The following is a 26,282-nucleotide window of genomic DNA, read 5'->3' as shown; positions in this document are numbered from 1 at the left end:
TTGTTTTTTAAAGGAGAATAGATTTTTACAAGTCAAATCAACGGTGAACCAAATGCTCCTTGAATATTTTTAAGACTAAACCTATTGCATGTAACCTACAGTTTGGCTCGATTTTCATTACCAGAGAATGTTATCTCTGGTATAGATGAGGCAGAGTACTGTCAATTCTTGGTCCTGACGGCATATCTGTACCAGAAATCTAAGTTCTTGGCAAATCTTTCCTACGAGGCACTTGGTGTAGTTGTCCCAATAGCTGATGTCAGATATTTTGGTAAAAGCTTGAAACTTCTTTCATGGCCTATCTGTATTTGACCTGCACTCTGGATTGGGCTCTAAACTGAGCGAGGCCTGAGGCTGAGTGTTCTTTAATTCTAGATCCTCCAGGGGTGCCCAGGTAGCTCAGATGGTTAAGCATCCAACTCTTGATTTTGGCTCAGGTCATGATCTCGCGGTTCCTGAGTTCGAGCCCTGCGTTGGGCTCCATGCTGATGGTGTGAAGCCTGCTTGGAATGCTCTCTCTCTCCCTCCCTCTCTACCCCTCCCCTGCTCTCTCTCTCAAAATAAATAAACTTAAAAAAAAAAATTCCTGGATCCTCCATGGTGCTGAGGGCACTGTATTACACCTAGTAGACTGCTCAAATACTGGATGAATTGAAATGCAGCAAGGAGTTTGTAATGCTTTATCTTTTCGACTGTGACCTATGGAAAAGAGTATCTCCATTCTTTTACTCATGCAGGTGATATCTACTGAACACCTACTATGTGCCAAGCGCTAGCAACATGGTAGCAAATATGATGAAGTTCTGGTTTTCATAGAGCTTGCATTCTTGAGAAGCATCTTTGAAACTGTAGGTTGCACCCCATTACAGGATCCCGAAATCATTTCGGTGGGTTGGCACCGGCATTATTTCCAATGAGTGAAATATGACGGAATAGGACTTATCAGAGGACAAGACACTGAATAAGGTGTTTCCTGAACGTTTGGTATCAGTTTACACATGTGCGTAATGGTGTGATGTAAGTGTATTTCTTAGCTGGTCTAGGATACAATCAAGAGCTACTGTTCTAGGGGCACCTGGGTGGCTCAATCAGTTGGGCATCCGATTTCGGCTCGGGTCATGATCTCGTGGTCCGTGAGTTCGAGCCCCGCATTGGGCTCTGTGCTGACAGCTCAGAGCCTGGAGACTGCTTCGGATTCTGTGTCTTCCTTTCTCCAACCCTCCCCCGTTCATGCTCTGTCTCTCTCTGTCTCAAAAATAAATAAACAATAAAAAAAAATTTTTTTAAAAGAAGAGCTACTGTTCTAGAAGGGTCTCCTAAATTGCACCTCAGTTTAAATCTCATTTAAAAATGTTTACTTGCAGCAAAGCCATAAATGAAGCAAGTTAAACAACCCAGATTCAATACAATGTAGGCACACCTATGTGTCAGGGGCTGCCAGGCGCTGGGGTTACACGGACGATTAACTCAGTCCTTGTCCATAAGGAACTCATTAAGAATGTAAGCAATCAATCACAAACCTGTGTTAGAAGAGAAATATGTGCATATGTAGTAAACCAAAAACTCATTTTTGAATGCTACCCTAAAATGTACTTTCACTCACTCTCTTTCGTAGTAACGGTCCATGCAAAACACGTAAATCTCTTTAGGAGTAATTTGCCCATGGTCACATGATGAGCGGCCAAACCATAAACAGCCCAGGCTTCATAGCCTCTACCTACTGCTGCTCCTATCACACAGCCTGGCTTCCAGCAGACAGCCTCATGGGCTCCTCCTTTTCTTTACATGATCTGGAAGCGCCCCGAACAACTTCGGAGTAAGATGGAGATCATGACTATTCATCATTTTTCCTTAAGTGTGAAGTTATGGTGACCCCTCCCGCACCACTGCAAGTAAAAAGAGTCACTGCCTAGCCTTTGCCTTAAATGCCATATAATGTGCCCACCTGGTCACTAATTCAGTAACGTAGAGACCTCCTGTTCTGGAAACGAACCTTCGTATCTGAAACTCCTTTCTAGGACATCAGGAGGAGAAATCTAGAAGATACGTTCGTTTTGGACCTGAGAATTGCAAGAGTCCTTCAAGCAGACAACTTCCCGTACTACTGGGCAGTAAACTAGGGCACACACGCACATTATGCTGAGAAGGGCTGGGAAGAACCAGTGTGTTTACCTGGTGGCTGCTTTAACTGACTGCCGGACAATGAGCTAGAAATGAGAACTCTGCTATGGTGTACAAACCAGTCTCGGCCAAGCTGTTTGTTTTCACAACTTCCACAAATGTTTCAAGACTGAGAAATCAGCTCCATTAAGTTCACGTGGCTCAAAGGCTCTCAACGCACAAGGGAAGAGAAAAGGCTTACATAATTAGCCCCAGAGTTACACATACACCGTGATGGGAGATTTTAGAGCTAATGTCAAACACGCAACAGCCTGCTTTCCTGTCCTCGGTAGCGGAACACTCCTTAAGATAAAGCGAGGAAATTCCAAAGATCAAGTTACGAGGTGTTGCAACTGCAGAAGGAATACAACCGGGAGCTTGCTCAGTTTCTTCTAATCCTGCAAATAACACCACTAACACACAGCTGGTGCTTTCTTGTGATTATCATGTACCAGCTCCCTGTCCATGCATTGGACATAAATCGACCCTTACAATAACCCTATGAATTGCGATTCCCATCTTAGCAAGGAACAGAGACACAGAGAAGTTAAGAAACCTTCCCAGGTCACACAGGTAAAAAGCAGGAGGTGGGATGCAAATCCACACGGTCTGAGGGATTCCAGACTACACCTCAAAGACAAAGAACAGATTCCAAACGGCAGACAGCAGGCCTGATCAAGGAAGAGGTCAAGGACAGCTTCCGGCTGCCCCTGCCTTAGCCATGACTCTGTGTCACATTGATAGTCCTGTTCGGAACCGGCACAGATGTTTGGGGCTCTCGCTGGCCACCTGACAGGGTGGGGAGGTCCGTCCGTCCATCCTTTCCATCGTCCTGCAGGCAGCCTCAATGAACAAGAGGACACAGTGGAGAGAGGAACAATTTCAGGATGACGGCTCCTAGGAGAACTTCAGGTGAGCCTAACAAACCTTTTAAAAGCAATGACAATGCACCAAGTTCTGGGAATAAAGAGTAAGACCTTGTCTCTGCCCTCAAGCTCACTGCAGAGTGAGGAACTTGACCGTGTGTGAATTACCGTTTGATGCCCAGATAAACAGCAACAGAAATGAATGAACAGGCCTGAAATAGCCCAGCTCTTGCTTGCTTCCTTGTTAGTCTTTTAAAGTAACACATTTCTAAAGAAGTTGATTAAAAAGACACAAACCTCTGGCTTGAGAGCGTGGTGCCATATGGTGCATGGTCAACGGACAGAATGTCAGAATAAGTCCACTAACTCCTCAGTTCAGAAGGACAAGGACCGGAAACTATCATAGCACGTTCCATAGCGACTACGAGGACAGCAGGTGAGAGCGTGGACGGTTCTGAGTGAGAGGTCCTTGCACCGAAGTGAGGGGCTGGGATCCAGCACAGAGTGGGAGGTCTGACCTCCGGTAAGGACACGGGTGATTCCCGTTCCACGCACAGCAGGACTGTACCAAGGCAGTGGTGGTGGTGGTGGTGGTGGGGGGGGGGGGAGATCATATTCTCTTCAGCTGCTCCTTTCTAATTTTTTCTTAATGTTTATTTTTGAGAGAGAGAGAGGGAGAGAGAGAGCACGAAGTGGAGGAGGGGCAGAGAGAGAGGGGGACACAGAATCCAAAGCAGGCTCCAGACTCCCAGCCATCAGCACAGAGCCTGATGCAGGGCTCGAACTCATGAACTGTGAGATCCTGACCTGAGCTGAAGTCGGACACTTAACTGACTGAGTCACCCAGGCGCCCCTACTTTCTTGTTTAAAGTGAAGCAAGCAGTGAAGTCACCAGCGGAGAGTGACGGCCGGGGAGGGGCACCGGAGCTGTCTTGGAGTGGGAAAGTCAGTTGACCAAAGAAATATGGAAGCACTGCCAGACAGCATTTAGGGTCCCCTTGGGGTTTGTGGTCACGATTTCAAAGTGAGATCAGTCAGGATGGCTGTGGGGTTTTCTCGAGCCGCGCTCAGCTGCTGAGATGGGGAGTTCAACTTCACTAGGGTTGCCAGACAAGTATGCCAGAGGGAACGGCAGTAACGGTGATGCCAGAATCTAACTTGGATGAAGGTGCAGGAAGGGAGGGGTCATTGTAAGGTACTGGCTCACATGATGCGGGGGGCGGGGGGCAAGTGTAAAATGTGCAGGACAAGCTGGGGGGGGGGGCTGGAGACCTAGGAGGAGGTGATGTTGTAGCTCCTCTGGAGGCTGAGTTCCTTCCTCCTTAGGGGTCCCCAGTATTTGCTCTTAAGGCCTTCAACGGATTGGATGAGGCCCACCCCCATTATCCTTTACTCAAAGTCTACTGACTTAAATGTAAATTGCATCCAAAAAATACCCTCACAGCAACACCTAGACTAATGTTTGACTAAAACCCAGGTACTAGCTTGGCCCAGTGAAGTTGACACATACAATTAGCCATCACAGGAATATTCAGAGGTCAGGGATTTTTTTTTTTTTTTTTTTTTTGCCACTGCCCCTTCAGGAGTTCCAGAAAGCACAGAGTGGAAGTTAGGTGGGGTCAGGGGTGTGGAAATCAAGACAAATAGAGAAACAGCACTTTCCAGGGATGGGAGGAGGAAGAGAACTGTAATGTGGTGGTTAGGGGCACAGATTGTAGTGTCAGAGCTCGGGATGCAGGACTGTGCTCTACCACTTATGGCCACAAATCTGAGCAGGCCTTTCAACTATGCCTCAGCTTCATCATCTTAAAAAGGGATGATGATATGAGGCAATGGCTGGCCTGTAATAGTCACTCAAAAAGGTCAGTTCTTGGGGCACGCGGGGGGCTCAGTCGGTTAAGTGTCTGACTTCGGATCAGGTCATGATCTCATGGTTCATGGGTTCCAGCCCTGCGTCGGGCTCTGTGCTGACAGCTCGGGAGCCTGGAGCCTGCTTTGGATTCTGTGTCTCCCTCCCTCTCTGCCCCTCCCCTGCTTGCACTCTGTCTCTCTCTCAAAAATGAGTGTTAAAATACAAAAGTTCTTATATTATGGGGAGACTCAATATTCTAAATCTGTCAATTCTCCCCCCAAATTATTCATAAACTTAATGTCACTGCACTGAAAATTTCAGTGAGTTTTTTTGATGAATTGATTCTAAGTTTTATTTGAAATACGAATGTGTGAGAAACATAAAATGCCAAGAGAGAGCAAGAGAAACCTCCATCACCAGTATCGTAACACTGGAATACGCAACTAAACATCTGATGAGAGTGTGGGAAGAGGCAACTAAATACAGGACAAGCCCAGAGAGTCAAGAAATAGGACTTCTACATCCATGACAATCTGTTAGAGGATAAATGTGGCATGCACCTCCAATTAACATAGGGAACGATCGATCATCCAATCAACAGTGTTGGGGTAACTGGTTTTCCCCTGGAGAGTAAACACGGGGATTACTTCTATAATTTCAGACCCGGAAAAGCCATTCTAGGGATGATATAAACCTGAATGGTCATAAAACGATGACAGTTTTGACCACGTGTAATTTAAAATTTCTGTAAGGAAAGGACATAAACATACTTAACAAACTTAATAGGGGATTTAATTTATTTACGACCATCTCATAATTTTTGTATTTGGGCCTATTTGTCTTCCTTTTCCATTTTTCTTTCTGTTTTCTCTCCTCCACTGTACGTACTGTGTTTTCTCTGCTGTTTCCCCTCTAGATCCAACTTTATCCCAACACTACTTACATTTACATGACAAAAAGCATTTACACATACAATTTTCCAATACAGACCAAAACCAACCGTATCTGCTGACTTCCCTCCCTCCCTCTCTTCCAGATTTGGTCAACACAACCTGGGACTTAATCGTAACATCATGTTCATTCTCTTTGAAGAGTAATTCAGGACCCTGGCATAGTCCATAACCATATATATCATAGGAACTAGCTTTGCTAACTCCAACTAGCGTTGGAGACCATGGCTTTTCCTCTACAGTCACCACCCCATTCTTAAGTTCTTGAGACCTCCAGTAGCCCCCCCAGAGGTGCCAGATACTCTCCACGTCCTTTTGCGCGAGTGACCACTAGAGACGTCAGGGCATTCAGACGGAAATGCTCTCCCTTTCACGACTCCGCAGACAATGCTCCGTTGTATTTGGGGTTTGGTGTCAGGACAGAGAAGTCTTGATTTTGGTCCCCTGAGGTACCTTTTTTTGCCTGTGCGTGTCTGTAGGACTTTTTATTTCATCCTTAACATTTAAAAGTTAAACCGGGCTTTGCTTGAACGTTCCTAACTTTTAACAAACACTGCCTGGCACCTGATCCTTTTGGAGGCTGGCGAGACTTCTACTTGAGAGGTTTTCTAAATCTTGCTACTTTCTCTTTAGTTTTCAATCTCCTGTTGCAGTTTTCAGTCAGGCAATGGCACTTTTCACCTCTGCGGAATCTCTCTTGATCTCAGATTGTTCCTTCTCTGGTACTGTCTGCTCAATTTTCAATGACCCTCATGAACCTATCTGAGAACATAAATCAGAAATTCCCCCTAAAAGCTTCTATTTCTTGCTGTACATTTACTTTGGAGGCATGTGGCCTGGTTTATCCTCTGTGCTTGCGTACTCTGCCTGGAATGTTCTTTCCCTAGGTATCCACACGGTGTACCCCTTCACCTTTCAGGAATGCCTTCTTCTTGGCGAGGCCCTTCTTGACCACTCGATTTGAAACCGTAGTAGAAACCGCACTGCCCCATCCCGGCCTACGCTCTCCTTCCCCTCCCCCTGCTTTATTTTCCTGGTGAGTCCTACTGCCACTTAATATACCAAATGCCTTTTAGTCACGTCCGGGATTTTCGCCCTGTGCGTCTCAGCCACAGACGTTTTTGCCACAAACAGTTCTGCTGTACCACCAGTTGGCTGTAAGAACATTTTGCCATAAAAGCTAAAATAACTGGTGGATGGTCTGGCTTCATCTCCCCAGTCGAGTCGATGACTCGACCGTCCTTGGCTGGGTTAACGTATCGAAGTTGGCCGTCGGTTTATTTCTCCATTAACAAAACTCCTGTTTTGATGTTGTATAAATCTTAGCTTGCTCTCACGACGATCTATTCAGTGATGCATGGACGTAGTGTTCTTGAAAGACTGGATGGTAACGACTATATGGATCGACTTGACAAAAACACCGTGAGGGAGCCCGCCTACGGGCAGTGTGAAACAGGAGGGTCAGGCCAGACCCCGTGCTGTACTGGGGACAGGGGAGCGTGGCAGCGATGGTGATGGCAGGGCTCCATCACGAACGCATCCGGGCGCCGGCACATCGTCCACACTTCCCAGAGAATTCCAGACTATCACCAACATGTGACAACATGCCAGGAGAAAAAAGCAGTGCAGGCGGCTTGCACAATGCAAAGCTCGGTTACGAATCCGCATCTTCGTGTTTGGAAACAGATACCTCTCTTAACGAAGGAAGGAAGTGAAAGAAGGAAAACAGTGATGCTGAGATGAATCAACATACAAAAAAAAAAGAAAAAAAAGGTATAATACTACAAATGAAAGACTTCGAAGACGAATGCCTAGGTACAATCCACAAAATCAAATCGGTTATTTGCGCAATACTGTCAAAAGTCTACACATGTTTTAAATGTATTCAAATATTTTGTATTTCGCAATAGGATCTTTTAATTTTGTTATTCATTTTTCATGTTTCACTATGTCCTTTCAAATGAAATGTCATTTTTTTGTGATTTTTTTTTTTTTACAGCAAATTGCCCTATAGTCAATTACTTACATGGTGAAAACGTATGCAGCGTGGATGTTTATGACAAAATGACCTAGAATCAATCTTATTTTACTTACTTATGAAGTATATTCTGTTAATAGATGGCTCAGATATATGGACTTGGAATTAACCTATCAACTACATGCATGTATGAAATATTTGCATTTTCTCGATAAAAATTTCAAAAAGCAAAAAAAAAAAAAAAAAAAATCCCATTTTCACCATTGAGAAAAAAAGAATATGTTAATAGGAAAGATGCCAATTCTTCCCAAGTTACTTTAAACTGCACTAAAACCAGTGCAGTTCCAATGAAAACAACAACTTACAGACTGGGTGCGCCTCTGAAAGAACTGAAAGCTGGGACCCAAACAGGTTATTTGTACGCTCGTGTTCAAGCAGCATCATGCACAGTCACCAAAAGGTGGGAGCGACCCCGATGTCCATGGACACATGAATGGATACACACACGGCGGGACGCTATTCGGCCTTAAAAAGGAAGGAAACTCGGACATGTGGTGCAACATGGGTACAACTTTAGGACACTATGTAAAGTGAAATAAGTTCGTTATAGAGACAAGTCCTGTTGATTCCACATCTAGGAGGTATCTAGTCAAATTCGCAGGACAGAGTAGAACTGTGGTAACTAGGGGCGAGGGGAGGGGTAAAGGGAATTTAATGAATACAGGGTTTCAGTTTTGCAAGATGAAAAAGTCCTGGACATCGGCTGCACAACAGTGTGAATATACGCTCCTGAATTAATACAGCCATAAACGGTTAAGGCAGTGCATTTTATGTGTATTTTAAGACAGTTTAAAAAAAAAAAAAAAAAAAACCCAAAGAGACAAAAAAAAATGTACGGAATTTTTCAGAAAGCCTAGAAGAGGAAATGAGTAATAGCCAAGAAAATTTGGGAAAAATAATGAAAGGAAACTGGTCCAGCCTAAGATACGCTGTGAAATTATAATAATTCAAATAGTGTAGTAATGAGACTCCCCAATTCCATATGGGCAAGAATTTAGTAGTATCACAACCTAGTGAGCCCAGACTTTTATTCCAAATAATGTGGGGTCAATTTGTTTTTACGTTATTGTTTTGGGGGAAGGGCAATCACAGTCATATACCCAAATCCATTTCAGATTAATTGAAAATTAAAATTATTTTCATGTAGCTCATTTCCCTTTATTATTTTTCTGCCTTTGTTATAGTTTAAGATTATTTATTCTGGCAGACTTCCCTGTATATTCTATCAACCGACTGGATGACACTTGAACAATAATACTTTGGAATTTAAATAATCTTCTAGAAAATCAGTCAACAAAAGGAAATTAAAGTATACATTTAAAAAAAATTCTATCCAATGTAAGAATTCACCTAAAATAGGTTTTCGTTGGTATTTAGTCGTATTTACTAGTTTCATTAAATTCTAATTTGTTAGCTTTATCCATCATCACAAATGTGACCTCGGAGCTGCTACACAATATCCCGCTGCGGTCTGAAGGGCCTGTGTTCACCAACATGCCCGGACCTTTCACATCGGAGTATGAGCCACTCATAAAAGGTTTCCATGTTTTTTCTTTTTAAGTTTTTTTTTATTGAAGAAATCTCTACACCCCACGTGGGGCTCGAACTCACAACCCCAAGATCAAGAGTCACATGCTCCTCTGAGTGAGCCAGCCAGGCGCCTCTCCATGCTTTACTTCTTGAATACTTCAAATGTTCCATTTTAAGTTATGGAGATAATATTTATTCCATGACAAGTCAAGGGCCTGCTAAAAGGGAGAACTGAATATTCTGGGGTTTACAAAATACCTTTCATAGATGGTGCGATAGGGAAAGGACTCTATAAGGTGTCTACACCCTAGTTTCCAGAACTTGTGAATCTGTTCTGTGAATCATGGCAAAGGGTCTTGGCAGATGTAATTTAAGTTAGAGACACCTTAACACAGGGACATTACCCTGGCATATCCTTGTGGGTCCCCTTTAATTAAACGAGCGGAGAGCTCTCTGGATGGAGGTGGGCTAGACGCAGGGGAAGGGAGGTCAGACTCTCACATGGCACAACTCCAGGCCCTCCAGCTGGTCTGAAGACCAAGGATGCAAATGAGGAACGTGAGAGGCTCCAAGCAGCCCAGAGTGGCTCCGACTGGCAGCCAGCACGGAACTGCACGGAACAGCATGGAAGGAGACCTCAGCCCTACAACCACAAGCCACCGAATCCTGGTACCATCTGGATGAGCCTGGTGGCAAATCTGTCCCTGTCTAGGTCCACCGACACCCTGACTTTAGCCTTGTGAGACCAGCCCCGCCCACCTGGACGTCTGGCCCACGAGCCATTTCAAACCGCTACATTTTTGGCAATTCGTTTTTCTAGCAACAGAACACAAATCCGTACAGAGATTAAATTCTTTTCTCATACAGACTAAACAAAAAAAGTAATGATACCGCCACAGATAACGTAGGAGGTCAGATTTATGACTGACCGTCCTTTTTTTCTGGTTAGACTCACGGACCCACTGTTTCTATGTCAAGCGGTGAAGCGGCCCTGGGCCCAGAAGCAGACGTGGTGCAAGGGAATTAAGACTAGTTCCCATTAACTGGTTCATCCATGCTGAAATTCTGACAATGTTCTCAGAAAGATGATCTCCCCAGGAGCAACTACTTGTTCTTGGTCTGCGGGTCACGGCTGCAACAGGACCGTCAGAGCCTTGCGGGATCCTCGCTCGGCAGCATGTAAAGGAAGACAAAGGTGAGGGGGGCCTCTCAAGGAGTGGCTGCGGCTCCAACTTCACTGAATCAACAGTCTAGCCCCACAGTGTTTAACAAACAAACAAACAAAACGAAACTATGTCAAAGAAGAATATTTGATAGTTTTCCTTCCCCGCTTCCCGTGTTCCTCCCCCCTTCACTCGATCACCCCTTTACAACAACCAAAGCTAAAATCCAGTAATGTACTAAATAGGGGGACAAATACAGAAAGGTTTTTGGCACAAAGGGAAGGGAAACTGGAAGACTGTTTGATGCCATTTAAGTACTGGCACCATTCCTAATAAAACTGCCTGAAGTCCCATTCATTTGGTAAATATTTACAGAACACCTTCTCACGACAGGCCCAGTTCTAGATACTGCCATCGAGGAACCTGGTCTAATGGGACGCACAGAATTATGACACACACAGTGGAAGATACGTACAAAGTACAACTAGGGCGCAAAAGTTGGCGCAAGTCTGCCGAATAAAGACAAGGCTAAGGCAGGAGGCGGCGGGTGGCCGATGCCAGAACAGGACATTCCAGGTAAGACAAGCACAGACACTGAGGCGTAAGCTCTTGTAGCAGAGCCTGCTTGCAGAACTAAACATATCAGTACTGAGCACGAAGTGTCTGTGCTGGGATGGGACAGAGTGTGGGACTGGTGGGAGGTGGGCCTATTAGTCAGGGAGGGGTCACATCATAAAGGGCATTAGACCCAACCCTGCAAGTGAATTTTAGGCACAGGAATGGCACAATCATCTATGTTTCAGAAAGATGACTTTGGTGACAGAAGGGAAGATGGATTAAAACGAAGTAATGCCAGAGACTGAAGCCAGAAGACTGTTCTACGAACAGAGATAACAAGGACCTGAACTTGAGAAGCAACAGCAGAAATAATGATAAGGTAACCGACTTAAAGAACAATGGGACTAGGGTTTGCAGCTCACTGCCATTCAGGCCGGGAAAGTCAGGTAGCTTCCTCCCAGTCACGGTGGAGCCAACTTGGGACCATTTCTCGGCAAAGGAGAGCAGCCTTGGCAAAGCCTCGTCTGCCTATTAGAAGGAGAGAGGTGCACACAGAAGGCCCTGCTTACCCCTGTCTTCCTTCACGTCCCACTGAAGATACTATGTTTGCCGCTACGATGGCCATTTCACAGCTATGATGGGACAAACCAGAACAAGAGCCAACGTGATGGGAACAGACAGCAGAGCAGAAGCATGGAGACTCTGGGTCCCCGATGTCCCAGCAGAGCTGCTGAACCAACCCCGGGACTGTTTATATCTGGACTCAAGACAAGTACCCTTCCAGTATTAGCTACTGACTGTTAAGCTCTCAATTACTTTTAGACAGAATCAACCCAACTAAAGGAGACAGGGCCTGGTGACTGGACTATGAAGGGTTTGTAACACAGAAGAATTAATAGTTTTACATCCAGGGTTCTGGCTTGGGAAACTAAACAGAAGGTCATCAGGACAAAATTACAACACAATAGTGGTGGGGGGAGGCTAGTGAGGGGAGCGGTTGGGGGGGGTATTAAATGGAGTAAAGGGGAAAATCTGAGCTATGGAGAGAAGGGAAAGGAAAAAGTTTGTTCTGGACATGTTGATATAAAGATATTATGGGGGCACCTGGGTGGCTCAGTCGGTTAAGCATCCGACTCTTGATTTCAGCTCAAGTCGTGATCTCACAGTCCATGAGTTCAAGCCCCGTGTCAGGCTCTCCACTGTCAGCACAGAGCCCGCTTTGGATCCTCTCTCTCGCTCTCTACCCTTCCCCCACTCTCTCTCTCCCCAAAATAAATAAAACATTAAAAATAAGTCTGAGTTAGATCTAAAGATGTGTGGGAAGTCAGGTCCTCTCCCATGTGCGTGCCCTCACGTTCTCTTCAAGGTAGGATGGAGGTGGGATCGTCTAAAGTACGGTGCCAAACTTCCTTGCTTGAAGAGTCTTAGAATGCATTTTTTTTTTCCTATTAAGGCTCTGGAGATGTACAGATGCTATTTGAAAACAGGAAGAAAACTGTTTGTAGAATGAATCTACAAATATTATCAAGCTACTGCATATTTTTTTTTTCTAACAATTCATTAGTAGTCAAGATAACCTGAAAAAGCACAAAATCTGGATCCGTGGCAAATGAACACCTTGTGGCTCCAGCAGAGACTGTCCCAGCAGCTGAAACTAGTCTGAATCACCTGCTCTACTACGGATGCTAGCAAACTGGGAATATGCGAATCACCTCATTCAGAGACTCAGAAAATCACCCAGGACAGGTTTTATTGGTGGTAGATTATCCCCAAGTACAAAGAGGAACATAATCACTGAGAAAGCAGCAAGCAATAATTTAGCAGCACTTTGTAGGATTAAGTAACCTCTTAAGGATTATACTATCCCTCTGTGGGAAGAAGTTAATGCGGGTGACCCTGATACAATTTCTTCTTACATGTGGCAGTTAGGGACAAACAGAAATGATCAGCGATTCCCAATCTAGGGAATAGGAACCAAACAGTCAGGGCTGGAGCTGGTGACAGCCTCACAGACAAGGAGACACAGGGATACAGGCAAGGGGTCCCTATAAACAGTGATTAGAAGTGCAAACCAAAGGTTGATTTTGATGTTTGTGAAGTCTGGACGAGACAGAATGCTGCTAGACGGGGCCTGTACAGACAACAGCAATCCCCATCAAAGGCATCTATGACGCACAGGCAGTACTATCAAAGATAAAAGGATTTGCCCCTGACATCAAGCAAAAAGGTTTCCAAAACCAATACAACTTGGGAAAAGGGAGTATAAAGGAAACACACTTGTTCCTCAACACACTGGTCTTCATTCAAAAACATACCTCTGATCATGCTGTTCCCTACCGTGAAGATGGCCCCCCTGGTTCAGAGCCTTACCCCCCACCCCTAGCCCTTCCTTCCAGCCCCAAACTAATAAAGTTCTAATCAAACTTTCCAATGTGTCTCTTTCATGCATCCTACACTCTAGTTCTCCTGGGCCAGCTGATTATTTCCCAGGCCGACGTGCGCTCTCCTCTGGCCACAACGATTCCTGCTGACTGCTCTCCGCCTTTACAGGTCCCTGCACCTTCCAGCAATTCCTGAGCCCACAACCACACGTGGTCTGCTTTACATCCTGTTCTGCTACCAAAATCACAAAATCACACTATTCTGTTTTGAATTATTACTACTGTTGTACCTCCCCCATGGTATTCTAAATTCCTCAAAGAGGGAAAGATCATTCATTCATTTTTGTGACTTCTACAAGGTCATAAAAAATTGTAGGTTGCTGAATGACTGACATCAAACAGCCACAGCTTGAAAGCCCTCAAAAGAACACAACAAGGGCAAGATTGTCAGAACTCTAATAGTTCAACTATTTACCATTCTGATAAACATTCATATGCTGCTTCTCCTCCTATTGCGAGGGAAAAGCAATACGTTAAGAAACAAACACAGGAATTATTCAGCAGAGGAGATCACGAATCAGACTGTGGTCTAGAAATTCTAGATCCTATTTTTGGTTATCTGGGCAGGTTTAATTTACCCTTTTCTCTACCTGCCTCCTCTGTAACTACCCACTTTATAAAAGTGATGTGAGGAATAAGATCTTTGCTAACAATATTTTTAACATCTTTCAGAACATTCCTCCCTTTAAAATGTATCGGTTTAAATATCACCTCTAGCTTTTCCTACACTCACCACAATTAGCAACGATTTTTGTGATTCATAGAGCACCTGAGGTGCAAGGAAGCCCATCATAGGCCAAATAATGTATTTTCAGTTTTACGAAAGCAGCAAAACTTCTCCCTGCTTCGACCTTCAGATTTCTCTTAGTCTATGACCCTCTGGTCATTGTTACATAACCCTAACTTATAAAGGGGCTTAATGATCCAGAAGAAGAGGCATGTTGTGTTCTCAAAAGCAGAATATATGCCGTGAGATGTTTTGTAAGTCTTCAAGAACAGACAAGATACCAAATGCAGATGACGGCGGTGGGGGGAGGGGGGCAGGCGATGAAACAGTAAAAGGGCAATGAAAAGTCTTGAACAGTAAAGGTATCCCACTGACCACAAAAAGTTGAAATCCAGAGAACCACTCCTAACCAGTGACACACGCCAAAGACCTTATTAACTAGTGCCTTGCGTTTCTAGGCCCTCCAGTTCTATGCTTCTCTAATTTCTTCCTACCACGTTTCACGCACGTCCATCCATCTCCTTCCACCCCCAAACCTCTCCACCAAATCAACGGAGACGTCACCTCAAGTCCCAGGCGGTCTCTACCCCATCCTGACATAACTCCCAGAATAGGACGCCGAAATTCCTTTCTACCCAAGAAGCTGCACTGTGAAGGTAGAAATTTACACACAGCAAAGGAATACAAAGTTTAGATCTGCGAGGGCGAACCGTGACTCCTGACCTCTCGTATTCCAGCTCCTTCTGCATCTTTCAGCCCACAGAAATAACGAGGAGGGCTTTTTCACCTGCCAAAACACTTACAAGAAATTTTACACACGCAGGCGGAGGGAACCCTTCGCAGAACGAAAACTAGCCAACCGAAAGCAACAAAGCCAGGCGTGCATCTAACTGCCCCGATCCTTCTCTGCCGGGTACTTCAGGCGCAATTCCGTGGCAAACCAGTCCTCGGACTCGATCCCGGGTGCCTGCGGCACCCCGAAGTTAGATGACCTCATAAACTCCCCTTCCCTCTCCTGCGGTCACGTCGGATACCTGTTGCATCACCTGCAGAGTGGTCTTCAGAATCTAGCAAAGGAGCACCACCTAGATCTCTATCTACGTAACTCAGCTAGGCTATTTTTCTCGGTAAACTAGAGCCTCATTCATCCGAATGAGGCTGCCTCGGAGGCAAGGGGCTGTCGGCCCCTGTGCGCCTTTGGAGAGAGTCTAGCCTAAGCACCGACAGCCGTGAGCTTGGGAGTTTCTGGAGACTCGGGCACCGGGAGCCGTGCGGCTGCGAGAAGCGGCAGAGCGGGGCGGACAGGCGCTCGGGGACGGGGCGGCCCCGGAGTCCCCGGGGACAGGAGTGGAGGTCGGACCCGCGACCCCAGCTTCGCCGAAAGGACACCGCTCGCCCGCCCAGCTGTCGGGCCCGGCGCCCGGAGCCCCGGCCGGAGCCCTCGGGCGGACCGGGCAGCGCTTCCCCGCGCGCCGACGTGCGCGGGGATTAAAACCTAATCCTGCTCCCCTCCCCCACCCCCGAGAACTAAGCCGGAGGCGGGGACGCGCGGCAGGAAGCGCAGGGGCCGGGGGCCGGGGTCCGAGCCCCGCGGCCGGAGGACGCCGGCCTGGGCCGCACTCACCATGTCGTACACGTTGAGCACCACTAACTGGTTAGCCCCCATCCTCCTCCCCGCGGCCGCCGCCTCGTCCTCCAGCCGCTCCGTCTCCGCGGGGCCGAGGCCGCTCCCACCCCCGCGGGCACTTCGGGGGGCCAGAGCCGGGCACTAAGCGCACAGCCCGGCCCGCGGCAGCCGGCGCGGGAGCATCGGGGAGCCGGGCCGCTCCCGGGCGCCGCCGACAGGACCCTCAGCGCCGACGGGGCCGGACCTCTGGCGGGCCCGCTCCGGCTCAGGCACCTCCCCTCGGCGGCGGACACGTGGGGAAAGGCGGGGCCTGAGCGGGGGGCGGGCGCCAGGCGCCCCGGGGGCGGGGCCGGCCCGGCGCGGGGGCTGAGCCCGCCTGCGCTCTGGCTCGGCGCGGCCGCACCTCGGGACCTAAGATGGCGCCTCTCCACGCTGAAGCAGAGAGGGGTCCCAGAAAGACTACAGTTCCCGGCATGCAGCGAGGACTCCGCCGCTCGCCGCTCCCAGCGCAGAGGCCGAATCTCACAAGTACGGTTTCCAGCCGTCGACTCTAACTCCCAGCATGCAGCGGGGGATCCCGCTCCTACCACACCAGGCCTCCCCCGGAGACTACAGCTCCCAGCGTGCAGTGCTGGGGATCGGCGCCGGTCCTCTGCGGTCCGCCCTTGGCGGCAGGTGAAGTCCTCTACCTTCAACCCTTCTTGGTCGGGGCCACTGCTGTTAGTTTCCGTCGCGTTGAGCACGTTGAAGCCAGCGGAGTGTGGCAAAAGACCGTAGCGATGACCCTGTTTTCCAAACCCTCCTTCCTTGCTTATTTTTTTGCACGTGGAGAAGGTGCGGAAATAGAGGAAGGCAGGTTGCGGGGGGGGGTGGGTGGGGGGGGGGCGCATAACACGCGTCCAGCTAGTGCTCAGTATGAAATCTTACGTTTTATGAAACTGTCTTGCTGACAATGGGAGGAGAGTACAGCATTCACAGATTAGCATAACGTTAGGACACAGTAGCTGCTTTTGCATGTATTCAACAAATCTTTGTGTGCCTGCCGTATGCCGGGCAGTGTTGTGAGCCCTGGGGAATACCGTAATAAGAGGAGGAAGAATAAATATGGGTGGTATGTGCCTTGCAGAGAATCAAAATGGGATGAAGTGATTGACAGTAATCTTAGGGTGGCTGCATCTGGAACGTCTTGGTGACAAGGTCTGGTTTAGACTGAGATCTGAAGGACGGCTATCCATCCGGACAAAAACCGCATAAAGGGGGAGCAGCAAAGCTAACATTCAACCAATTAGGAAGCTGTTCCACAGTGCATACCAAAAGGTGGCTTGGGCATTGGGAGTAGTGGGGAACACTGAGAACATTCTATCTGCAATAGTTTGAAAGTGGAGTCTCGTGGGGCTTGCTAATGAGTTGCGTTTGTTAGGGAGAAAGCATTCAAGGGCAGTTTCTAGATTTTTCACTTAGGAGATTGTGTGGGTGGTGGTGGCATTTGTAAGATGTGAAACTTGGGAAGAACGGTTGGGAGGAGGGAAATCAAGAATTATGGTTTGGTCGTGTTAAGTTAGAAATGTCTTCTAGACATCCATGATATCAAATAGGCATTGGTGTAAGCTGGAGACGCAGCCATTATAAATAGACTGTTAAGCCTTGGGACTGATTGGATGACCTAGGAAAATGTGTAGCTAAAAACACAGGAAGGGGCCAAAGGCTAAGTTCTAGGATCCTTCATTTAGAGGTCAAGCTGGGAAGGAAAAGGAACTGCAGAGACACGAGAACATGCAACTCAGGAGCCACAAGACTATTAGATTGTATCAAATTGGAGGTTACTGGTAATCTTGACATGAGCAGTCTTGGGAAGAGTGGGATCCAAAGAACATCCGGAATGTTTGAGGAGTGAATGTGAGGTGAGGACATGGAGATCCACAGGCAACTGGGGACAATAGTGGGGTAGGACTATGTGGCCAATGGAGGACATTTTTAAGATGAGCGATACCAAGGTATAGTTGTTTGTAAAGAGAGAGAAATTGATGATGTAGGAGATGGGGGGGGGGGATTTCTGAGGGCCAGGTAAGAAGAGGACATCTAGTGCACGAGTGGTACAGGGTTGGCCTTTAGTAGGAAGGATGCCTCAACCATGGTGACGGCATGTAAGGCAGGTGCAGGTGCACAGTGGTGAAGATACAGAAGACAAATGAAGGCAGGTTAGAAATTTGGGGGCTGGAGGAATGAATATTCCCTCCTGCTTTGCTTTGATTTTCTCAATGATTAAGAGGCAAGATGGTCATCGGAGAGTCGGAGAGGGAAGGTGAGGGGTGTAGGGAATTTGGAGAGAGAGAGACAGGGGTGTAGAATAGGGAGAAACAAATATACTAGGGAAATAAGATTCACCGGCCAGGCAATGCCGAGTGTGGTAAGTGCTGGATGCATGATTGATATTTGACTGTCCTCAGACCTGTTGTGGACAAAGTTCTAAACTCGAGTTTCGGTGTACCCAGCTGCTTTGCCTTCCCTTCCGTCTCTGGTGTGGTCTTCTTCTCCACCCAACCCAGGTGAACAAACTAGAGATATGGGGGAAGGGTGCTATCCGGTAACACCTCATTGAGTCTTTGCTGCACTCCCGAGGGCTCACACCGCCGGTTCACTTCACCTCTGACCCTGCACACTTGCCTTGACCTTTGTGATCTCATCTGCTCTCAGCTGTCATAATCACACACATGCTGAAAAGTCTGATGCCCCCAACTCCAAACCCCTCATCTGTCCCAAGCACTGGGCCGGTATAGCCTGCAGCCTACTGGATTTCTCTACCGGAGATACTAGTTTCCCATGGCTGCTGTCTCACATGAACAGGAACTACAATGTATATAAAAGACACATTTATAATCTTACAGTTCCAGAGGTTAGAAGTCCCAGATGGGTTTCCCTGGGCTAAAATCAAGGGCTGTGTTCCTTCTGGAGGCTCCAGGGGGAGAATCTGCTTCCTTTCTCAGCTTCTAGAAGCTGCTCTCATTCCTCGGCTCATGGCCACATTGCCCCAACCCCTCTTTCTATCCTCATATCTTCTCTGACTCTCCTGCTTCCCCCTTTCACTTAGAAGGACCTTCATGATTACATTGGGCAGGAGTATGTCATCTCAAGATCCTTCATTAATCACATCTGCAAAGTCTTTTTTTTTCCCTACGTACACTAATGTATTTGCAGATTCTGGAGAATTCATTGACATCCCATGTCCCGTGGTCACTTCTAATTCATCAGATCCAGAAGAGAATTCACTGTCATGGGTGCCTGGGTGGCTCAGTCGGTTAAACGTCCCACTCAGGCTCAGGTCATGATCTCACAGTTTGTGGGTTTGAGCCCCGCATCCGGCTCTGTGCTGACAACTCGGAGCCTGGAGCCTGCTTCAGCCTCTGTGTCTCCCTCTCTCTCTGCCCCTTCCCTGCTTGAGCTCTGTCTCTGTCTCTCAAAATTGAATAAACGTTAAAAAAAAAAAAATCAAATGCTGCGGGCACCTGGGTGGCTCAAGCATCCAACTCAGCTCAGGTCACGATCTCACGGTTTGTGAGTTTAAGCGCCGCACCAGGCTCTCTGCTGTCAGTGCAGAGCCTGCTTCGGATTCTCTGACCCCCTCTGTCTTTGCCCCTACCCTGCTGGTGCACACACTCTCAGAAATAAACATTAAAAAAATTAGAAATCAAACACGCTACTGAAGCCTGCGGCCCTTCCGGGGTGAAGAAGCATAGCCAAGTTCACGCGGACAGGAAAGGTGGGGACAGGAAGCCCTTCCTCCTGCCTGCCCATGTCCCTCTGGTACCTGGTCCCAAGAAACCGACTGGGCAGTGGAGTCCCAGCCTCTACCGAGAACGGCAGATTTGAAACTGAGTGATAGGAGCCTTGATACAAACTCCCACAAACGATTTCTTAGGCAACCCAGAGGGAGACATTAAGTTTCCAAAGCATTACAGAGGAACATAAATTTTAAGTTTATTGCTACATGAGCTGTGTTGTAGACATGAACTGAGCCTGACAGTGCCTTATTTTCTGTTGGCTAGCAAACACCTCGAAACAGCAGCTTAAAACAGAACATTTTAGGGGCACCTTGGTGGCTCAGTCGGTTAAGTGTCTGACTCGTTATTTGAGCTCTGGTCATGATTTGTGAGATAGAGCCTTGTATCAGGCCCTGCGCTGTTAGCACAGAGCCTGCTTGGGATTCTCCCTCTCTCTCTTCCCCTACCCCTCTTGTTCTCTCTCTCTCTGTCAAATAAATAAACATTAAAAAAACCCACACATTTTACAGTTTCTGAGTCGGGAGTCTGAGACCATCTGATTTATGTTTAGGTGAACGGGTCTCTTAGGGAGTTTCCATCATCTGAAGGCTTGACCGGGGCTGGAGAATCTTCCAAGCTCACTTACGTAGCTGTAGCAGGAGGCTACACGTCAGCACCACATGGGCCTTTCCAGGGTCGACCGCCTGGTGGCTGGTTCTCTCAGTGACCCAGAGTGGGAAAGTGACAGAGAAGGAAACCGCAGTGTCTTATCACCTGATCTCGGAAGGGACCTAACATCACGCAGACCAACTCTGGTGCAGTGTGGGAGGAGACCACGCAGATGTGACTACTAGGAGGCGAGGATGACTGGGGGTGGGGGGGGGGGGTGCATCTTGACTGCTGCAGCCCGACAGGTAGTCCAGAGTTAAAAGGCACAAATGTACACTCTACAGGACATCTTGAAACTGTTTTCCAGTTCAGAGTTGCCAACCGAGAAGAAAACCCCATGGAAAGATTCAGAGGATAATTGTGGGTTTTGTCTTAGGTATCTGTACTGACGAAGTGGCTTTTTCAGCCATTGATAGTTGTACCGACTTGTGTTTGATCAGTCTTGGGTAGCGGCCACTGAGGAGGCTGCCCAGGCAGGGCACCAGCACTGTAGACCTAGAGTGGATGATCACTTCATGCAAGACACTTCGTTTTTCCTGGCTCGGAGGTAAGAGTTCCACACAGCTCACCTGTCAATGCTGTGCTTCCCATGTCTCCAGAATTATTCCGTATTGGTGCTAAGATAGAGATCATCCTTGGGGCGCCTGGGTGGCTCCGTTGGTTGAGCGTCCGACTTCAGCTCAGGTCATGGTCTCACACTCCATGAGTTCAAGCCCCGCGTCGGGCTCTGTGCTGACGGCTCAGAGCCTGGAGCCTGCTTTGGATTCTGTGTCTGCCTCTCTCTCTGCCCCTCCCCTGCTCATGCTTTGTCTCTCCCTGTCTCAAAAATGAATAAAAACATTAAAAAAAAAGAGAGAGAGAGATCATCCTTGTTGAAAGTTGGGCAATCATCTGCCCTAGCTGGCTGTTTCATTCTTAATTGGTACAGAAGGACCGGGGTCCCACAACAGCATGGCATCCCAGACTCTGCGAGCAGCCCAGACATGGGCTTGGTTTGCTATTTTGGTTCTGTGTATGACAATGTGTACTTGGGAATTCTATAAGATGGGCAGATAATTGAATATTGTTTTCCATGTAAACGTGAACTGCTTCTGACCCTCTTTTCTTAAGGGGCCGTAAAGGATACATTTGCCAGGTCAGTAGTTGCACACCAGATACCCGAGGTCCAATTAGCCCGCCCTAGCGCGGACACCACATCTGACACGCCAGCTGTCGTTGGAGCCACTACTTGGTTAAATCTGCAGGGGTCTACGGTCATTCTCCAGGATCCTTTCCTTTTTTGGCATGGGCCAGACTGGTTATGAAATAAAGACGTGACAGAGACTACCAATCGTGCATCCTTAAGGGCTTAATGGTGGCAGTAATCTCAGCTACCCACCTGGAAATGGTAATGATTTTCTAACTTGGCCTCGTGTGTGTGTGTGGGGGGGGGGGGGGAGCAGTTTTAGAGGTTTCCATTTGGCCGTCCCAACTATGATCATTCCTATCCCACAGTCCAGGAGCCCCATGTGGGCTTTACTCCAACAGCCACATGTGTCAATTCCAGTTATGCACTTGAGGACTGGGGAAAGGACCCCTGGCATGGAGCCACTGTGGCCCTTCAAGGTCCCCATGCTAAAGGGGGTTGGTGGCACATTGGGCCTCTGAGTATCGCTGTCAAGTCAGACCTCCGTCTGGTAAGTCCTCCAAATGTCTGGCTATTCCACTTTGACCAGTGTAGGTGCTTTCACCACTTTGACCAATACAGCCGACTGACTGGATGGCCACAGGTCTCTGGGGGAATTGTCATGCTATAGACTTGCCCTGGTGTTGCAGGGCCCTTTTTCCTAGGGAACTGGCAGATTCTGGATCTAATAATCTACTTAGGTCTGGGGACTGGAGCAAGGACGATGACTTTTTGTCGAGACGATTGCCCTTAACCGCCTCCTCCATTTTGTTTTCTTTAATAGGTGCAGTCAACAACCTTGTTGGCTGTCCAACAATTTTGCCAGAATATTCTATTGACCATCTCCATAATTCCCTGCAGGTCAAATCCCCATGGCCACTCCTTGTCCTTATGGTAATTGTGGCCCCCTGGTTTCTGGAAGTGAAGTGCCATCACCAAGCCTCTCTTACTTTGGGGCCTTGTCCTCCCCGTGGGTGTTAATGAACCCCATCTGTGACTGCCTCACCTCCTCTCGCCCCTGGCTGCAGTGGCAGCCACCACTGGGCCTCTCAGTGATGCTGGTGGTCCTCTCGTCAGATCATATGTCCCTGATGACTGGCGTGCCATCGGGACCTCATGTAATGCATCCATTCCAGCCTGTCACCTCCCTGAGCCTTTTTATTCCTTCCTTTACCAACTGCCAGGACTCAGGCTTTTCTATGTGCTGACAGTTAGCTGTTGTTTTTTCCAGGTTCCTGAGAGCCACCCCAGCAGTAAACTTGCCCCCTCCCTTAGGGTCCTCGATAAGGTGTTAGTTAGATCCCATATCCTGAGAAAATGCTTCCAAGCCATCAAGAACTTGCTTATCCGGCTTTAAAGAACCCTTGGAATCCAGTCTCAGGAGTCCTCCCCTCGCTCAGTGGGTACATAAAGGTTAGTTTTTGTACCAATCCATGAGAGGATGTCGAGGGCGGGGGGGGGCACACGTTCTCTTGTGAGGGAGGGGCTTCTGCAGCATCCCCCAGCCCAGGGGAAGTGACCACTTACTAGAGATGGATGGGCAACATCTTCATGTCCAGAGGGTGCGTGTGGGAAGGAGTGGGTGTGGAGAGACTGTGCGTTCAGAGGCATCCATCCAGATGACCTTGTTCCAGTTTTCAGGATCCCAGGTTTTCCCTACCGGCACCTCAACCTCTATCCCTACCAGCACCTCAACCTCTACATAACAGACCTGCCTTGATTGAGCGTTCAAACATCTCTAGAGCCCTGTGATTCCAAAGCTTCAGTGGTGTCTGTCCTTCTGTTACTAGTGATGATGATCTCTTTTTATAAGCCACCTCTGAAGCCACCACCCTTCGCCTGGAACCACTGGGGCTCTGCCTCGCACTGACCTTCTGCACGTTGTTAAGCAATAACTAGTGTTGGCAAGGGTGTGGAGATGAGGGAACCCTGGTGCACTGTTGGTGGGAATGTCAGTTTGGTCAGCCACTATGGAAAACAGTACGGAGGGTTCTCAAAAAATTAAAAATAAGGGGCCCCTGGGTGGCTCAGTTGGTCAAGCGGCCGTCTCTTGATTGTGACTCAGGTCATGATCGCACAGTTAGATCAAGCCCTGTAACAGGCTCCATGCTCGGAGACTGCTTAAGATTCTCTCTCCTTCTCTCTCTGTCCCTCCCCTACTCTCAAGGTTGTGTGAATGTGCTCTCTTAAAGTAAATAAATGAACTGAAAATAAAAATAAAACCGCCCCGTGATCCAACAGTTCCATTCTGGGTATATATCCAAAGGAAATGAAAACAGGATTTTGAAGAAATATATACTTTCCCATGTTTATTGAAACATAACTTACAGTAGCTAAGCTATGGAAACAACTCAAGTGTGAAGGGATGAATGGATAAAGAAGATGTGGTGTACATATATACCCAATGGAACATTATTCAGCCTTGAGAAAGGAGATCCTGCCGTTTGCAACGACATGGATGGATCCTGAGGGCATTATGGTAAGTGAAATAAGCCAGATAGAGGAAGACAAATACTGTGTGATATCACTTATATGTGGAATCCTCAAAAGCCAACCTCATAAAAACAGAGTAGAATGGGGGTTACCAGAGGCAGAGGGGTGGGGGAATTGGGCATATGCTGTTAAAGGGCACAAACTTGGAACTAGCAGACAATGGAGAGCTATGGCACGGCGCAGTGACTATAGTCAACGATCATCATAAACTTCACAGTTGCTGAAAGATTAGATGTTGAGTTGTTCCCACCACAAAAAGGGAAATGATTATGTGACACAACAGGGGTGTTAGTTAATGCCACAATGGTAGTCCTCTCGCGACATGTAAATATCAAATCAACGCACGTTGAACTTACACAATGTTGTATGTCAATTATATTTCAATGAAAAACATACGTAATTTAGCAAGAACCGGGGGACTCTGTTGTCTTTGTTAGTCCATGCTTTTCAAATGCTTGCTCCATGACACCCGCTAGCACTCCCACCGGGACATTTCCCAGGTCACTACCAATGAAAACTTCAGCAACTGAACCATGAGCTTGAGCCAGAAACTTTTGCGGCCCCTCTTACCTTCCAGGATGGTGCTGTCTCTGCCTGCTGGGTGCTGGGCCAGTCTCAAATCCCCTCTGCCTGCCCATTTGCTCAGACCACTCGGGTCACTGCTGCGTTGGCCCAGGCCTCTGAGAAGCAGTCGCCAACACGGGATTAAGTATGCAGCGATTTTATTAGAGGAAGTACTCCCTGAAAGGAAATGCGAAGTAGTGGAAGGTTGGGAGAATCACCAGAGACAGAAAAGAGGGCGAGAGACAGAGATCGGGTGGGGGTCTCCACACCACCTTACAGGGGCCATGCGATATAAGTTTGAGAAGCCTTCAGGAGTCCCTGAGGCAGGCCGCAGGGGTCCTGGTCCACCTAGGATCCAGTCTGCCTCAGTATCCCCTCTGTACCCTGTCGCCGGAGGGGAGCAGCCTGAGGGTGCACGTGTGGCCTTGGTGCAAGTGTGGTGGTGGACGCCCGAAGGCAGCTGCCGATTTCCTGGCTCAGTCGCACATCTTCATTTGGAGGCCTGCCAGGAGCATTCCCAAGGCCGCCACACTGCTCATTTTCCTGCCACCCCACCTACACGGGTACCCCGGCACTCTGGCTCCCCCCTGTAGCAGTGGGTGAAATGTTCCATCCTTAGGGTCAGCGCTGGATCACAGCTATCTTGCCTCCTCAAGATTTTGGTCCAGCAGTTATCCGCCTCCTCTGCTGGTTTTCCCTAGCTCCCGGACGATACCTCTCAGTATTCCAGAACATCTTCCCGGCCTCACCTCTGCCTTGTGTTGGCCTCCATTTCTTTGCTCCCTGTCACAGGAACAAAGGAACTCTCTGAAAGAGTTGCCTCCACTTACTGTCTCCCCTTCCTTGTCTCCCATGTTTTTGTTCACGATGACAAGAGTTTTATTTTTGTATGAATAAAAATGGTATAAGTTCAATGTGGCTGGAACGAGAGCAAGAAAGCAAATGTCACTTGGAATTACATCACAGACACGCTGTTTTACAATAAGGAGAGTTTTACGTGCTACTCCTCTATTGTTTCCTCTTCCGCCCTTTTAAGGGTTTGATTTAGAACTTCTCTTGATATATCCCCACTCCCCTCCCACAGTGACCCACAGACACCTTCACACAGGCACACAGCATTAACGGAATGTGATGTATCCTTCCGAACATTTCTTCATGTTCTCTCACACAGAGGTTTTCTTTTGTTTGTAAGATCATACTCTAACTACTTCTCTGTGTTCTCATTCAACAAAACCTCGTGGAAAATCTTTCAAATCGACTAGTACAGATTGATCTATATGGTCAACGTATAATCAATCGATTCAACTCTTCACCTATTGATAGGCATTAGTTCTTTTTGTAGAGTTTTGTCATGACAACCAATGATACAGCATATACGTATATATAGATTCTGTATCTCTCTCTCTATATATATATATCCATATATATATATATATACTACGAGTAGGATATATATATATATATCTATATCTATACTACGAGTAGGATATCTATATCTATATATCTATATATCTATCCATATATATATATCTATATATATATATCCTACTTGTACATATATCCTACTTGTATATATATCTATATCTATATCTATCTATCTATCTATATATATATATATATATCTATCTATATATCTATATATCTACCCATATATATATATCTATATATATATATATCCTACAAGTAGGATCCTATATATATATAGATACAAGTATCTATAT

General features: G+C 47.2%; 1 protein-coding gene across 3 annotated transcripts in view; it reads right to left on the bottom strand.

The window, feature by feature from the left end:
• Positions 1–16,212, bottom strand: part of DESI2 (desumoylating isopeptidase 2) — a 45,517-nt gene extending 29,305 nt beyond the window's left edge. Inside the window, exon 1 of one of the 3 annotated variants that reach the window (XM_045453181.1) lies at positions 15,910–16,212. In XM_045453181.1, the coding sequence (XP_045309137.1) occupies positions 15,910–15,951 (42 nt within the window). In that variant the 5' untranslated portion in view covers positions 15,952–16,212. Of the gene's footprint in view, positions 1–15,319 lie in introns of all 3 variants that reach the window. The other 2 variants (XM_045453183.1, XM_045453182.1) reach the window with 2 other exon arrangements.
• Between the last annotated feature and the right edge of the window lie 10,070 nt (positions 16,213–26,282).

This window comes from Leopardus geoffroyi, chromosome C3, assembly GCF_018350155.1.
Source record: "Leopardus geoffroyi isolate Oge1 chromosome C3, O.geoffroyi_Oge1_pat1.0, whole genome shotgun sequence".
In the NCBI taxonomy this organism is placed as follows: domain Eukaryota; kingdom Metazoa; phylum Chordata; class Mammalia; order Carnivora; family Felidae; genus Leopardus; species Leopardus geoffroyi.
This window is presented reverse-complemented; position numbering and strand designations above follow the sequence as displayed.